This window comes from Leuciscus leuciscus (genome assembly GCF_965113295.1).
Source record: "Leuciscus leuciscus genome assembly, contig: HAP1_SCAFFOLD_707, whole genome shotgun sequence".
NCBI lineage: Eukaryota > Metazoa > Chordata > Actinopteri > Cypriniformes > Leuciscidae > Leuciscus > Leuciscus leuciscus.
This window is the reverse complement of record NW_028118033.1, coordinates 9,211-25,531: the sequence shown is the minus strand read 5'-3', so window position 1 is coordinate 25,531 and position 16,321 is coordinate 9,211. Positions and strand designations below refer to the sequence as shown.

The window sequence follows — 16,321 nt, the reverse complement described above, 5'->3', positions numbered from 1 at the left end:
GAAAGAAAACTGGGAATACTTGTAGGTATAATCAGTAATTTTTTTGTTTCTGTTGTACTGGTCTAAATGCTACTCATATTGGACTTGTCTTATACTGACACCTAACGGTGTTAATGTAGTATTATGCAAAAGCAAGAGGTGTCAGTTACTGATGCCAGTGTAAAAATGTGTTATTTACAGTCATCCAGATTAATTTATTCCATATGCGAAAGTGTTACTGATAAGGTACTTGTATTTGGATGGTTGTGTGATCTCAACATGACCCACATGAGGGGACTAGCCCCAGGTAAAACATAAACATGGAAACCCAAAGTGTGTGTGTGTGTGTGTGTGTGTGTGTGTGTGTGTGTGTGTGTGTGTGTGTGTGTGTGTGTGTGTGTGTGTGTGTGTGTGTGTGTGTGTGTGTGTGTGTGTGTGTGTGTGTGTGTGTGTGTGTGTGTGTGTGTGTGTGTGTGTGTGTGTGTGTGTGTGTGTGTGTACAGTGTAACAGCAGTTGTAGTCTCTCTCCAGGAATTAAATTAGATTAGGTGACAGACTGGCCTAATTCCCTAATCACTGTGGTACCAATATGTGTGTGTTGCGTGAATGTGTGAACTCAGATCTAGAAGACCAACCTTTATCACATCCCTGGTCATCTGGTGTCAGCAGTAAAAGGAAAAGGAAAATATATGATGACGACGAAAGGAGACAAAACTGCAGACTTCATTTACTCTGAATGGGAAAAGATGCTATACTGGCCCTGGAGTTTATTATATAGAGATTGATCATAAATGGCATCATTCCCACAAAATGCAGGTCAACAGTGAGACCAACACAGAGATGCAGTAATAAAGGAAAAAGCAGAAGAGGAGCAGATATAACACACGTAATGAGAGTCTGTGAGTGAGGGAGAGAGAGAGAGAGAGAGAGAGAGAGAGAGCGGGCATGATGCTAATCTGCAGATGTGTCTGTTCTCTAATCAGCTTTAGATTAGTGAACATGAAGCGCTCAATAATCACCTGGCCACTTCACACGAGCAAATTATGCCTCCCGTTAGTCAACACTGATTAATAACTGAAGGGGTGTCAGTAAGGAAAGAAGAATCACTCTGAAATACTCACAGACAGTTTTTTGGGGAGACTTGGAGTTTTGAAGAGTGCCCATTTTTATTCTGAAGGCTAACCGCCTGAGGGGGAAAACCATATTAGGAGAACTTCAAACTGCTGAAAAACATTAAATCCCTTGGCAAATATATTTTGTGCCGGTCTGACTTGAGCCATCATATACTATTGAGCAAGATCAAACAAACTCATTGGTGAAAGAAAAAACCCTATTATCAGTATATCCATCCAAAATACACCCTGCTGAGATGAAAGACAAAAAGACAGACTGGCCCATCTCTGTCTAATAATTTAGAATTAATATAATTGAAAATTTAATTTGATTTAATTTGTAACTATTAACAATGATGCATCAGCCACACTGTCCATTTACACCTGATTTAGCAACTGCTCAATAACGTTGTACACAACTGTATCTCTTAACACATTTATTGGTTAACACAAACGGTTTATTGTAAGTCATGCTGATATACAGACAATTGTTTTTAAGCAACCTAAGTTACCACGTGTTTTAAAAAATGCTAGTCAAGGTTGTAATAATTTAAAATTGACGTTTTACTTAAAAATACATTAAATCGTTTTAATAAACTTGTGTCATGCTTTAAAGAAATATGCTTATTTTGATGTGTTGACTAACATACTAAATCACAAGTAAAGTACTTGAATATAATATGAACTGTGGTATGTTTTTAAATATTAATGTCAAGAGTTATTATTGTTACTTCCTGTCTTGTTTCCCCTGTTTTGTGTTCAAGGACTCTTACGTTGAAGTGTATTTTCTGTTCTTATTGTTCATGTATTTCACTTCCTGTGTTTTCCTTATCTCCCTTATTTGTCTCCATAGTTACCCTGGCTATAGTGCTTAATTACCCAGACCTGTCCCTTGTTATCTTGTGTATTTAAACCCCAGTTTTTTCTAGGCTGTTTCATTGATGTGCTCAGTGCATTCAGTTCTGTTCCTGATTTTCCGCGTTTCTCTGATATTTTGAGTTAGTTTGTGTCTTTTTTTTATTTTTTTTTTATAAATAAATAGCATTTGCAGTCATTCTCCCTCGTTTCTGAGTCTGTTCATCGTTGTAACTATATTTTCAATGTACTAAATAGCAACTTCATCATTGCAAATGAGTAATTACAAATATATTTAAATACAAGTGTACTTACAGTGTACTTACCTAAGAAAGTACTTGGTAATTTAAGATAACTACATGGGTTAAGGTTAGGTTTAAGGGTAGGTTTGGGGTTAGTACCTAGTTATCACCTAGTTATTGCATTTACTATAATAAGTAAATAGTATGTACATGGGGAACAGGAATGTAAAAGTGCTCCCGAAATTATATTAAAGTATATTTTGGCTTATGCAGGTAATTTCTGGTTTAGTACCAGTCAAAGTGTGGGACTAGCACAGCCAAGATGTTCACCAGCAAAATTAAGCTGGAGAGAGCAAAAAGTGTTTTGTTTAGTTTTTGAGTGGAGCTAAATTTTTTAGCAGTTTCATGCAAACTAAACATATCTGAGGTGTGTGTTTTATGGATGACTTGTCCCACCTCTCCTGAAACTGTTTGGATGGGATGAGGCCTGCACGCAGGCTGCAATCTCCCACTCTCTTGGCCTGCCACCACGTCTGATCATCCTGACTGACCACCTGCAGGACGTCTCCTCGTGTAAACGGAAGCCCTGCCTCCTGACATGGTGTGGCTTTGTCCTCCAATGGAGTGTAATCAAACAGTGCCCGCATGTAGACCTGAAGATGACACACCGTACAAACAAGATACAAACTCATTGGACAAGAAAAAAAAAAACTGGAGAGATGCTGGGCTGATTACTGCTAAATTGTACTGCTTAATACTGGTTTTATGCTATTTTTATAGTCAATCACCTTGCTTTCTTTCAGCCTGTCCTCCTCTTTGATCGCTGGGATGATCTTCAATGTGATAGAGCCTTGTGATTGAGACTAAGAAAGAAAAAAACGGCTCAAATGATTCTGTTTTGACAATAAACGGGAATGATTAAGGTGATTATTTTATATTAAACAGGTAAATCAAATCAAGTACATGATATGCCAATTAATTCATTTAATTATTCACAATTAATCACAATATTTGCTGAGAAAACCCCCAAAATTGAAATAATATAATTTTGTTATTAAAGGTAATGGTACACTATGTAACTTTTGGCCCTCTAGCAGTTAAAAAACAAAACTGCATGAATTTTGCGGCACAACATTGTTTTGGTTGTGCCTCGGCTCTGTGTGACTGTGTAGATGAATATGGTTCTTACTCAGGGTTCTTGCAGGTTTCAGCAAGTCAAATTTAACACCTTTTTAAGACATTTTAAGACCATAAAGTTTGAAATTTAAGACCGACCAAAAAAAAAAATCAAATCAAAGAATTCATTTTATTTCAATGAATTAATTGAAAAAACATAAATTTAATTTACAGATAAAACAATCACATTAGTAACCTTCCACACCCAACAACGTGTGTCAGAATCAGAATCAGATATATATTTTGTTTATAGAAAATTGTACTATGCATATTATACTGTAAAAAACACATAATTAGTTGATTTTAGTTGATCATAGTTGATCATAACTAGAGATGATTTCATTTCAATGATTATAGTGACAAAAATGACCACGTTATCACAGAATCCTGTTCAAAAAGTACTAAAACTACACAATGTCGAAAACCAGCAAATAACAAATAAAATTAGCATCAATATGCACTTTTTGTTTACATAAACATTAAAATAATACCATTAAAAATGATAGCCAGATTTTAAAAGTGTCTTGCAACATGTTATATAGGGCAGGCTACTAACATGTACAAGTTCAAATAAAGTTTAGACAAAAAAGTTTTTTATAAAAAGATAAACCTCACATATTTCAGACTTTAAATAATTTTTTATAAAAAGATAAATTACTGACATTTACAATGCACTTTAGCTTATCTTTTATTATTAATAGTAAAATTCTCGTTGCTATGCAACCATGCACTGCGCTCTCCACAATGACAAAGAAGTTTTAGTGGCTAATGGATTTCCACCATGATTTCCACCGGCGAGAAACGCTTGCTGTAGCTCTGCTTCAAGATTTATTTACGGAGAAGACAAAAACACCCGTAGTGTTTGGGTGCACCCGCATCCTTCCAGTTGAGTGAGCTTTCAATGTTGTTACGGAAAGGGGCGAAGCTGATTGGTTGGTTCTTGTCACATGACGATTTCGCTGCGCCTGGAAAAAAACGAGTGCGTCGCTTCAATTATGAGCGCGCGCGCGCCTACATTTTAACGAACTTGAGCGCGCAAAAGATATGATATATGAACCTTGGCGAGACCTTTTTTAGACCTGACTAAATGAAATTTAAGACCACGGATGAAAATCTGGCCGTTTTTAAGACATTTTAAGGCCTTAAATTTAAAGTTCCGAATTTTAGACTTTTTAAAACCGTATTCTGGACAAATGTGGGCAAAATAATGTTGATTTATTTTTAAAAAATACTTCCCTTGATCTGAGCGGTACAAGACTTGGCCACTTTTCCTAAGTTTGCCTCCTGAACACACACAATTTTTTTTGACTCAATTCTACAATGTTAAGTGGGTAAAAAAAAAAAAATCCTTAATCTTGTATTTGGGTCAAAAATGGGCACCCATAGAAATGAATGGGAAAAAGTGAAAGTGAAAGTGAAAGTGAAAGTGACAGTGACAGTGAAGGTGAAAGTGAAAGTGAAAGTAATGTAATTTAGAGCAAAAACTGTAATTTAGAGCATTCTTCTTGTTTTTTTGTCAAAATAAATCAATAGATCCAATACAATGCATATCTAACATACACACAAATGAAGGGCTGATCCTGTACAACATTCTCATCATGCCAAAAACTCACACTCAAAAAAATAAGCATAATTTACATAGAAAATATGGTACTTTTTGAAGTAAATAAATTCAAAAATACCCCCAAAATAAAAAAAACACACCATAAATGGATAGACAAAATTTTATCGAAGACAGTGATATAACATTTATAATAAATAAAAAATAGGGTCACATCTGAGTCCTCTGTGCCCACATTTGTCCACAATTACAGAATTAAGGGCTATAAAGTGAATACAGTTTGAGGGCTACGACCCCGCGGGAACCCTGCTTACTCATAACTAAAAAGAGAGAGAGAGAGAGATTATCCTACTGATCATAAAACATTCACTACTAGGCTTATGAAATATAACTGGTTTAGATGGAAAGGATCTTAAGCTGACTATCTGAAGACGTTACTGTAGCTATACCATTAATAGACACGGTACTTCCTTGAAAATAAATTCTAGCACAGCACTACAACAACCAAAGTGAAATGACCCTTCACAATAGATAATGCCACTGAACTCTGTTAGAGAGCTACATATGGCAATTTATCTGTTCAATAAAATACCTTTCTCACCTGTTGAGTAATAAAAACACCATCTATGCGCCACATTTACTACATTTTAAATCTCCCAATTCTTGCCATCTCCAAAAATCCAAGCCAATGTTGATTCTTGTTTTGTTACGAGCTCTGTCTTGTTCTCTTTTTGCCTGCAGACTCTCCTCTGTTCAGTGTTTACCTTATGTTAACCTTTCTCGCTTATCGTGACAACTAACCTATGCCACTCCCACACCATACACGCTTCAAAGTAGCAACTTTTCTCTATTAATATAATACGGATATGACGAGACACGCACAGGCGAGTGGCGTAATTATGTACGCAATTTCCCATGAAAACCATCCCGCTAAGTCTAAAATATAAACACTTATAATAGGCTTAAAGGTATAGCGGAGGATGTTTTACTTCCTGTTGGGTAGTCTAAACTATTGGTCCTCCTAATTGTCAATCATTCTGGTGAATCAATCAAACTTTTCAAAAAGTGGAGAGGGCGGGTCTTATCTAAAATTTGGAAAGATCCTCCGCTATACCTTTAACATAGTGAATCAGAGTAAGACAAAAACTCGCTTTGGAAGAAGGAATGATGATGTTTGGAAGAAGGAATGATGATGATGCATTTTGACAAGCGGCAACCTTCCTGTCTCTCTCTTGAAACCAACACGGAAGTGACTTAAACTGCAATTCATCGACTGACCGGTAGAGACCGGCTGCAAAAGAGAGTCAATCCTATAAACCCCCATGTTAATATGCCCAACTTTACAGCAGAACAAAATGTGTTTACAGCCTGGTGCAAAAAGTGGTTTTGGTCTATATAGCTAATTTTGCCTTTCATGACAACTGTTATTTTTTTATTTAAAAAAATATATATTTTTTTATAACTCATCCATTTAAATTATATTAAGCCTTAAAGTTCTGCATAATTAAGGGCGTGGCCACTTGAGTGACAGGTGGATTGTCGCTGCTGTCACTACTAGACATTTTTCTGCTGTCTGTTAGCCGTCACATCACCTCAGCTACGAAACCTACAGGTGACGTCAACAGACAATACGTCAATATTTTTTTTACAGTCTATGAATTCTGAACAAAAAAAAGTTACATAGTGTACTTTTAATAATATAATTATATTATTATACTACATGAAACAATTACATTAAAATTGTGGCATGCAAATGCATTAAATAGGCAATAATGGCATTACAAAGTAATATATTGTATGGACGCACTATATATATATATATATATATATATATATATATATTGTTTTATGTTCAGCAGAAGGTATGTTCAGCAGTCATACAGGTTTGACACAACATAAAGGTGAGGAAATTATGACCTTTTTTTTTCATTTTTGGGAGAACTATCCCTTTAAGATATTAAGTCAAGCTTGAAATGCTTTGATGATAGAAAAATACCTTGAAACAGAACTTAAGAAGCATTTGTTCATTTTGTGCTAATGTGTTTAATTGTTTTGTTTGTTTTTTATCATTATAATTAATCATGCCAAATGAATGTGAAGGAAGTCAGGAGGTCTTCCTTACCAGTAGTTGACTGATCTCATCTGGTCTCTTGTGCATTACAGAGCTGCCATTGACTTCTCTCAGTTCATCACCGACATGCACCAGACCTGTGGAGAGAGGAAGGATACCTGATTTACAGATTCACTACTACATGTTCAAGCTGCACCCGCTGTGTTTGATCCACAATACACTTTATGGCATAGTTAAATTAATTTTTAATGACCAAGATCATTCCCACCACACACACACACAGCATATATGGGTTATATTCCCATGGCAACAGCTGTGGTCAGGTGGTTAGTGAGTCTGTTTGATTCGGTTGATTGGGTCTCAGGAGACCCTCCTTGACCACCACAGATGGGCCTTTGCAGCAGACACATGTGCTCATCACAGAGGTGAAAATAACATGCATATCTCAGTAAAGGTGCAGGGATATTCAGAAACTTCAATGGTTTTAGTGATGAATACAGAACCTTTGAAGACTGCAATGGTTTTCCATTGATATAATGGAATGGTAATTAAAACAAAAGATAAAACACATTTCAGGAGTATATTTGGTAAAATAGCTTTGCATCATGAAGAGTAAAATGAGAGTAAAATGAGACCTCTTGATTAAAGACAAATTCTTTGAAGTGTCACTCACCACTCCTGTCTGCAGCCCCGCCCTTCATGATCCGAGCCACAATCACGGCCCCGGTGGACTCATCCCGCCGGATAGTGGCACCCTGAGAGAGAAACACCAAACAACAATCACCTACATATTGATGCTGCTGACAGATGAAATTATCTTGAATCCTGAGCAATTTATCTCTTAAAAAAAATCATATTCAGTGATCTCAAATAGTCTATTTGGACTTTTTTTAGTCACACTTACATTTTCTTGCATCATTTGCTTTCTTATGTGTTGTTCAAGTCAGTGTTTGTTAGCTAAAACTAAAACTATTAAAAACCATTTTCCATATGAAATGAAAATATGAAATAAATAAATAAATATAAATGAAATGATATGATAAATGAAATATATATTTAAGATGAAAAACTTGTAGAACAAACATTAATTAAAAATGTTACCTTGGCAACTAACCAAAATAAATTACGTTTAAGTACTAAAATTACAAAAAAATAAATTCAAATAAAAATGAAACCAAATAGAAATAAATAAAAACTAATAAAAATGACAAAAGCACATAATTATTTAGTTTTACATTACTAAAACTTAAACTAAAATGTAGTGTGTGTGTGTTGTGTGTATTGTATATATATATATATATACAAATATTTGTGTGTGTATGTAAAGTATAATACACACAGACATATTTTTTGTTTTATATATATATATATATATATATATATATATATATATATATATATATATATAAATCAAATAATAAATACACACACATATATTATGTAAACAAAGACCTTTATGTTAGATGCGAATAATCGCGATGAGTCAATTTGACAGCACTACTAGTATGTAAATAATACTACAGGTTCAAGTGTCCTAATATTTTCAGGGTCACTGTATTTGTGCAACTGGCATTGTTTCTTTCTCTCACCAGTGGCTCTTTGTTTTTGACAAGGCGGACGATCTTGACAGAGTCCTCATCTAGTTCATCCTCAAAGTCATCGGGAAGAGGAGGCAGCACAGGGTCAAAGTTCTTCTGCGCCACCGTGTCATGAACTGACAAAACCGCCTAACAAGCAGGGGGGATATGAACAACTACATTTAGTCTCTGGCCAACCGTGTTAACGAAGATCTAACAATGAAGGTGTTGTTTGTACCTTGAGATGAGGTGATGTCAGCAAATGTAGCAGTTCTTTTTCCTCAACACTCATCGGTCCACTTTGCAACTCCTCTGCCACCTGCCAATCAATAAGGGTGGACCGTGATCAAAGCATTTAGCAAGCTAGCTTTCTTCAAAATAGTCTTCTAATTTCTTATATTTCTTTAGCCAACTTCTAGGGACATTTTTGAGCAAATTTGTCCTCAGATTATGGATACATTAGAGACACAAATTCTTATACAATTTAATTTACTTTCTCAAGTATGTGTAACAGAAAGCTGCTGTGTCAAGCATTTTAGTGTTCCCTCATTCCCCCCAGATACCATTAAACTCTAGTCTCATATATTATTGTAAAAGGCCATTAATCTTTCCTGAGGTGAGGTGATATGACAGACTGCAGCACTTACATCCTCTGCCAGAGTGGAGGCACTGTGGAGAACTGGGGTGGGGCTCTGCCTTTCATACTGACGCAACTTCTCATGGATCTAAAAAAGACAAGCACAACGCACATGTACACAGAGCTGGAGAAGATTGGTCTCTTACACATTTGCTGCCATACCGTAAAAATAAGCTAAGGTAAATAATGCATGAAGTGAAAAATGTATAACATATGATAATGCAAGTGAATTCAATGCAAAACCTACACACCTTCATCAGGTAGCTGAGACTTCTCTCACTGAAGACATCCTTGAGGAAGACCATGTCCTCTTTGTGATTGGCATCTGGACGCAGCTGTGAGGTCAGCAGGGCAAGCGTCTCATGCAACCCTACATGTAAACAGAGATCAATAAGAGTCATTGTGACTGTAAGTGTGTTTGTTTAGATGTTTACATTTGTGCAGCTCACCTGCTCCTGCAGAGAGGACTGGCATGGCTTCTTTCATCGATAAGGAAGGGGTTGACCTAAAAAAAGAGGTAACCATTATAGAAGTATAGGCTATGCACCCCACAGTCCTGACAGTGTTTTCAAAATCAATAGTTTTCATTGTAGTTTTTAGTTTACGATAAAGGGCTTGGCAAAAAGTAAACATTTGCGACACTAACTTTAAGTGTAGTCAGATATCATCTTCCGTGACGTTGCTATTACATCTTTAGCGTCCGCGTCTTTACTGCACAATTCTCGAACAAATGACTCATTAACTCTTAAGAACCCTGTTCTTTTTAACGAAGTAGTGAATCGTTCAGAGCTGTAAATTAGTTCACAATTGACTCCCTCGCTGAACCGCAAGTATTTTTTTTCGGTCCAGTTGAAAGAGGATGTGGCCTATGTGAGTCTACTGAGGTTTAGTTAAATACATCATTTTATAACCCATTTTTGTTGCAATAAATTAGTAAAAGATATTCTAGAACTAGAAAAAAACCTGCTTATAGCTAATAGCTGAAAATAAATCATAAAAGTGGTTTATTTTGTTTAAAAATGTATGAGGTGGCAAGGTGGGCCTTTTCGCCCACACACGGGGTACAAGGCTCACCAGCATGGGGCAAAAGGCACAATGTATTGATACTTTAGCAAAACAATTTTTTTAATAATGTATTAATAAAGTTAATACTTGTTCAAAACAATCACTTTAGCAAAGTTTGTGTTTATTTATTTATTTTGTCTATTTTCTGTTTATTTTAATAAATATTTTTGTTCAATAAATATACTGTCATTAAAATATGTTAAGATAAATATATATTTTAAAAATACAGAAACAAAATTATATAAAAAAAAAAAAGATTATGAAAGCATGGAAGTAGATCCCATAATTATTTAATATAGATTTACTATAAATGATAGTAACATGATACGATTAATATCATATTTTTAAATATGATGATTAATATATATTTTTTCCAATCACTGTTGACCAGGAACAAACTCACAAGGTGACGGGACTGTGACACCAATAGTCCTTTTTATAATAACCCTGTTTAATTTTTCTTTGTTTTATCTCTAATTTACAAAATGATATTTTCAATGTATGATATTTTCAATGTATGATTCATCTACCATCTATCTCTCTTGCTGGTGTCTTCAAGGCTCTAGAAATCTGTTTAAATACCTGCAGTGGATCGGTACATCAATATCCCATCACTTTTAAGCTTGCAACTTATATTTCATATAGTTCTACTGAGTGTGCATTGCCTTGATAAGATTAATGGATATTCATCCATGATAAAGTGCTAGAAGAGGAGAGAGAGTGACTGGAAGAGAGGAGTGATGCTCTTCTGTGGGTGCCGAGAGGCCACAGCAGGAACACAAAGCTCAGAGTGCTGCCACTACTACCTCTTTTACACTCTTTCTCCCTCACAAACACTCTCCCAGAGCAATTCAGACGTGCCATACTTTCAGAGTGCATGCCCAGTGAAACAGAAATAGCAGTTCCACAAGCACTGATTCGTCTAGAAAAGAGACGAGAGACAAAAAATAGAAACTCTACTGCAGTTTTTCTTCCTCATAACACTCAGCATAAGGGGTGTTGTAACATGGGGTGAGCTTTATCAGTTCAACCAGTTAGAAATGAGCTACAGTGAAGCTTGCCTCTATGCTTAGACTGAGAGTCTAGAATTAATTCTGATGTAGATGGAAATGTCAAGACTGAGGAGTGAGTTCATTGTATATAACCAAGCCACTAATCCTACAGATGTGATTTATCACATTTGTGGCAATAATTAGATGAACACCTGTGACTATTCCATATAGTGACACACAATATAACATAATCTACACTTCCTGGTTTGTCTGCAAAAAAAAAAAAAAAAAAAACTTCCATCCAACAAGCCATACAGTATGTGATTGCACAATAATATGGCAAATCACAGATGTATTACAAACAATTAATAAAATAGGGGTTGATAGATGGCTGCTGGCACCATAATACCATAAAGCAACATTCAATTCTCAGCAATATCAGGAGAGTGAATGTGAGATATAAACTAATAATCCAATCATGACTACCACAGATAGGAATCCACAATCACTTTTGCTCTAAAGGATGATGTCATTCCCACTTTATGCTGTTCTGGTAATGATGTAATTGGCAAAAGAGCTTTGTGGAAGCAATACACAGGGGAATGAGGTGTGTGTGTGTGTGTGTGTGTGTGTGTGTGTGTGTGTGTGTGTGTGTGTGTGTGTGTGTGTGTGTGTGTGTGTGTGTGTGTGTGTGTGTGTGTGTGTGTGTGTGTGTGTGTGTGTGTGTGTGTGTGTGTGTGTGTGTGTGTGTGTGTGTGTGTGTGTGTGTGTGTACTTGTACTTGTACTTGTACTTGTACTTGTACTTGTACTTGTACTTGTACTTGTACAACTATCTTTGTGAGGACCAGTTTCAGTTTTAGACCATTGGAGTGAGGACAAAGAGAGTAAAGTGAGGACATTTTGGCCAGTCCTCACTTTCTGAGACCCCTTTAAAGGCCTGTTTGAGGGTCAAGACTTGGTTTTAGGGATAAGGTTATAATTAGGTTAAGTTAAGGCTAGAGATTGCATTGTGTCAATGAATGTCCTCATAAAGATAGATATACAAGAATGTGTGTGTCTGTGTGTGTGTGTGTTGGTACAAACAGCACAACAAAGCTAGTATTGAGAAAAAAAAAGGGTTTTGTTGTTAGAAACTTTAAATAAATAAGTATATAGTCTATCATCAAATGAATATCAGTAAAGTATTAATTTCTTAAATAAAAAGGCCCCTAACGGTAATGTATAATTAAGCATAGCTGTAATACATTTCTTACTGTATTTTATCAAGAATAATATCTGGTTATAAGTGTAATGTTTGTGTTGTATGGCTTTTTCATAGACCTAAAAAGATAAATATAAGTTTTGGCATAAATGCATGAACACGTCATTATGTGTGCTATTTCTGTCTGGAACAGCTTAGAGCCCTTTTCGTGTTTTTGGCTTGGATGTAAAAAAGACACACACACACACACACACACACACACACACACACACACACACACACACACACACACACACACACACACACACACACACACACACACACACACACACACACACACACACACACAAACTCTCACTCAAAGACCTCTCTGCAACCTTATTGGCTTTAGAGGTCTGTTTAGGTCACACAGTCTTCAGCAGATAGTACATCTGTTTGGCCTTCCTAATTCTCACGGATGTGAGCTGAATTTCAGAACATCAAATCCAGTCTGGTTGTTAAAAACTTTTAAGGATGTATAAAACACATGTAATATAAGTGAATGGTGCTGTCTGCCTGCTGTCTGGAGGATATTCAAGGAAACCAGAGCAAAATATCTGACCTATAGGGAAGCTTCTGTTTCTACCAGCCACCTGCACAGGGTTCTCACATTTGAATAGGATTTAACATTTTAAAAATTGAATTAAAAAATATATATTTTCATTACATTTCAATGTCTTTTTATTCTTTCATTGTAATTAACAAACTTTAAATGGGAATGTTGTAATTTTCTCGACGTAAAATACATTCCCTATTTTATACCGTAGGTTAATATCCCTGAAAAGTGAAACACGGGCTCTGTTGCACCATCAAACAATTAGTCATTGAGCAGTTTGACATGTCAATTTCTTGCTCAACCAATGGTTTGAGTTTGAGGCGGGACATCCTGTTTTTTAAACGATGTCAGACAATTAGTTTAGCAATACACTAGCATGAGCTAACACACTAAAGCTACAAAACTTTGAATTTAACTTCAGTGATTGTGCCTGGTGACTGATGGGAAGCTTATTAACAATAATCATAATGAATTGTTTGCTTACACAGCTGAAAGCTGGATGGTGTCTGCTGTCTAAGGGCAGGTGGGAGACTGCTCCTTTAAACTGGTATAATGGTGGAGGGATGTTGATCAGGTTATCGAAATAGATAGGTTTTGACAGACAGAGATAAAAGCATGTACATGATTGTTAGAGGAGTTTTTATATCCCTTAGGATGAATTTTGATCTGTGCTGGTGAGGAATCTGGGAAGGCAAAGTGAGGTCTGAGATAAAGCATCACATTTTGACCTGGACAATTTAAGATACAAATAAAAAACATCCTTTAAAAAACACTGAGTAGTATATAGTATGACTTTTTTACTAAATGATATGTAGAACAGTAGTTCTCAGCCTTTTTGACTAAAAGCCCCCCATTGTCCTACGCAATATTTGAATATTCAATATTTCCTCTTGTATTATGATTATGCTGCTTGTTATCAACAGAATTGGGTGTAATGTGTTACTAAGTAATTAATTACTGTAATTTATTTACTTTTTCCTTGAAAAAGTAACGTAAAGGATTGCGCTTCATTTTTCTGGAATTTTATTATTTACTTCTGATGTAATTGCATTAAATACTGTATTATAGAACAATTCTTTATAAAAACAATAGTGGATTTAACATCAAATTTTTACTTCTAATGACAAAATGTATGTTTTTAATGTAAACTTTTCTCTTTAAAAACTTTGGTCAGCTCAAGAATAACTCATACAATTTTATATTATTTATTTGAAAGAATTAAAAGAGCAGTTTCATGTCTATCCTTTGTATTGTTCAACTGGTCGAGGTTGATGTGGGATTTAGAAAGTAATTTTCAGAACAGAAACTGTGAGTGTTGTTATTAAGGGGAACATAAATTAGATTTGATTTGTTTTTAACATTTAAACTATAAGGATTCATTATTATTTTTTATAATATAATTGAATCGTTTTAAGTCATCTTGTGCTCATCCTTGCTCAGAACCACCGATCTAGAACAATATTATGCCAACAACTGAGGTCAGCCATCACAACAGAAGCTCCTTTTGTTAGGGGTTAAAAACACAGAGAGACATTAGTTTGAATGTTTTCCTGGACCATCTTCAAATATTTCAATCATCTGAGAGGAATATAAATTGTCTGGAGGCTGTACTCATGTTAAGACTCGTTATTTTGCAAGAGCAAATTCATTATTAGTTCAATTGCCTGTTGGCATGAACCAAACTCAAATATGTACCGTTCTGGCACAAATAGAGGTTCTTTAACCCTGAAACAGATCCAGACCATTAGAATTCAACTCGCAGTGACCTAATTCTGTTTTTGTTGCACTACCATGTGCAACACATACAGGAACGCATGCACCTTAGACACACAATGAACATAGATGGACAATTACGATCAATAATGGAAACAGGTGTGCACGTTTTCCTCAGCAGTGTTGAGAAAGCATCAGTACTTTCTCTTTCTCTCACTCTCTCTCCATCACAGTCTTTCTCTTCCTCTCTCTCTTCCCTCATCTGCAGTGCAGTGCTGATTTGCACATATGCCATATGATTGGCTCAGAGAGAGAGAGAGAAAAAAGCCCCTCTAGAGGAGATAATCACCAAAACACACATACAATCGCACGCATGATCTCGTGCAGTGCATGCTGGGTCTTGCTTCGTGTTTAGCTCCGGTATAATGAAGCAAATGAACGTAATAAAAAGGAGCAGCCTACCTCTGGCTCCGTCTTCCCCTCTGTTTTCTGTGTCTCTGGATCTGTCGTTCCCAGAAGATTGCCTTACTGATCCTTTCGCTGTGACTCTTCCTCCGGCTGCCGCCCCTGCCGTCTGTCGCTTCTCTTTCTGTCTCTCTCTTCCAAACACATACATAGACCCCCTCCCCTTTCCATCCTCCCGCCTCTCCTATCTCCTCCCCTTCTCTCCTCCGTTCATCCAGCACTGTATCCTCCAGCTAGTCTCTCTCTCTCTCTCTCTGCTGTCATTATGTCACCAGAGACAGAAGCAGGTGGGCGTTGTAAGACACGCAGTGGGCATCTCTCCCCCCTCCCATTCACCCTCTGTGTCTTTTTTCTCTTTAGATTATTGTGTTCACTTGAGCAGCTCTGAAAGCCTTAGCACTCATTCACTCACAGTCAGATGGAAGAGAAAGATAAAAGAGGCTCTCCCCATCCCCCCTTTCTCTATTCCACAGGCATGCAGCATGCTTATGTTTTGTGCATGATGTGAGATTGCTGCTGTTTCTTTGTTGTAGGCTACATATAGATGGATTATTCCAGGCAGAGCTTAGAGGTCTGTGGGTTTCATTGCATGTACAGTAGGGTTCAGAGACCACAGGAAATCTGGATATATATATATTCCCAATTAAACCTGGATGTGAACAGAAACTTTTAGAATTCTGATCATGTTAGATAATAAATAAATAAATACAATATGATTCTTCGCTGTTTAGGTCATGAATCAAAACAGTAAATTTGACATTTATCATTCTTATCAACTTCAACTTTGTAAAGATACCATTTTTGGGTAATTTCTTTTAAATTATCTAACTTGTTTTTAACTGATTTGTCAGAGACAGTAACTGATGATATGATTTATTATAAAAAAATGCATAATTAAAAAAATGATATTCTAATTTATGAAAACATTTGTATTAAATTAAAAACTGGTCATTTTAAATGATAGCATTTGTTTAAAAAAAATCTATGGGTAATATAATTTGTAATGAAAATGTATTACATTAAAAACTGCTATTTGTAATGAAACATTTTCACTCAGGATATTATTATTATTATTATT

The 16,321-nt window shown here is 35.9% G+C and overlaps 1 protein-coding gene across 1 annotated transcript; it reads right to left on the bottom strand.

Annotated features, from left to right (window-relative positions):
- Window positions 1-411: 411 nt before the first annotated feature.
- On the bottom strand, window positions 412-16,078 carry LOC309491908 (MAGUK p55 subfamily member 3-like). Its single transcript, XM_082190928.1, has 12 exons — window positions 15,241-16,078; window positions 9,660-9,715; window positions 9,462-9,580; window positions 9,221-9,298; window positions 8,812-8,892; window positions 8,586-8,723; window positions 7,670-7,751; window positions 7,048-7,133; window positions 2,977-3,051; window positions 2,645-2,841; window positions 1,101-1,165; window positions 412-635 (listed from the first exon to the last, which is right to left on the bottom strand). The coding sequence occupies exons 2-12, from the start codon at window positions 9,694-9,696 to the stop codon at window positions 553-555; spliced, it is 1,041 nt and encodes a 346-aa protein (XP_082047054.1). The 5' UTR covers window positions 9,697-9,715; window positions 15,241-16,078; the 3' UTR covers window positions 412-552.
- Between the last annotated feature and the right edge of the window lie 243 nt (window positions 16,079-16,321).

Bases quoted from the DNA above. Each gene is read 5' to 3' on its own strand.
- LOC309491908 (XM_082190928.1), bottom strand. From the start codon at position 9,696: ATGAAAGAAGCCATGCCAGTCCTCTCTGCAGGAGCAG. The intron at 7,752-8,585 runs GTGAGAGAAAGA...TTTCTCTCTCAG, and splicing joins TCAAAAACAAAGAGCCACTG to GGTGCCACTATCCGGCGGGA. The intron at 3,052-7,047 runs GTAAGGAAGACC...TTTCTTTCTTAG, and splicing joins ATGAGATCAGTCAACTACTG to TCTCAATCACAAGGCTCTAT.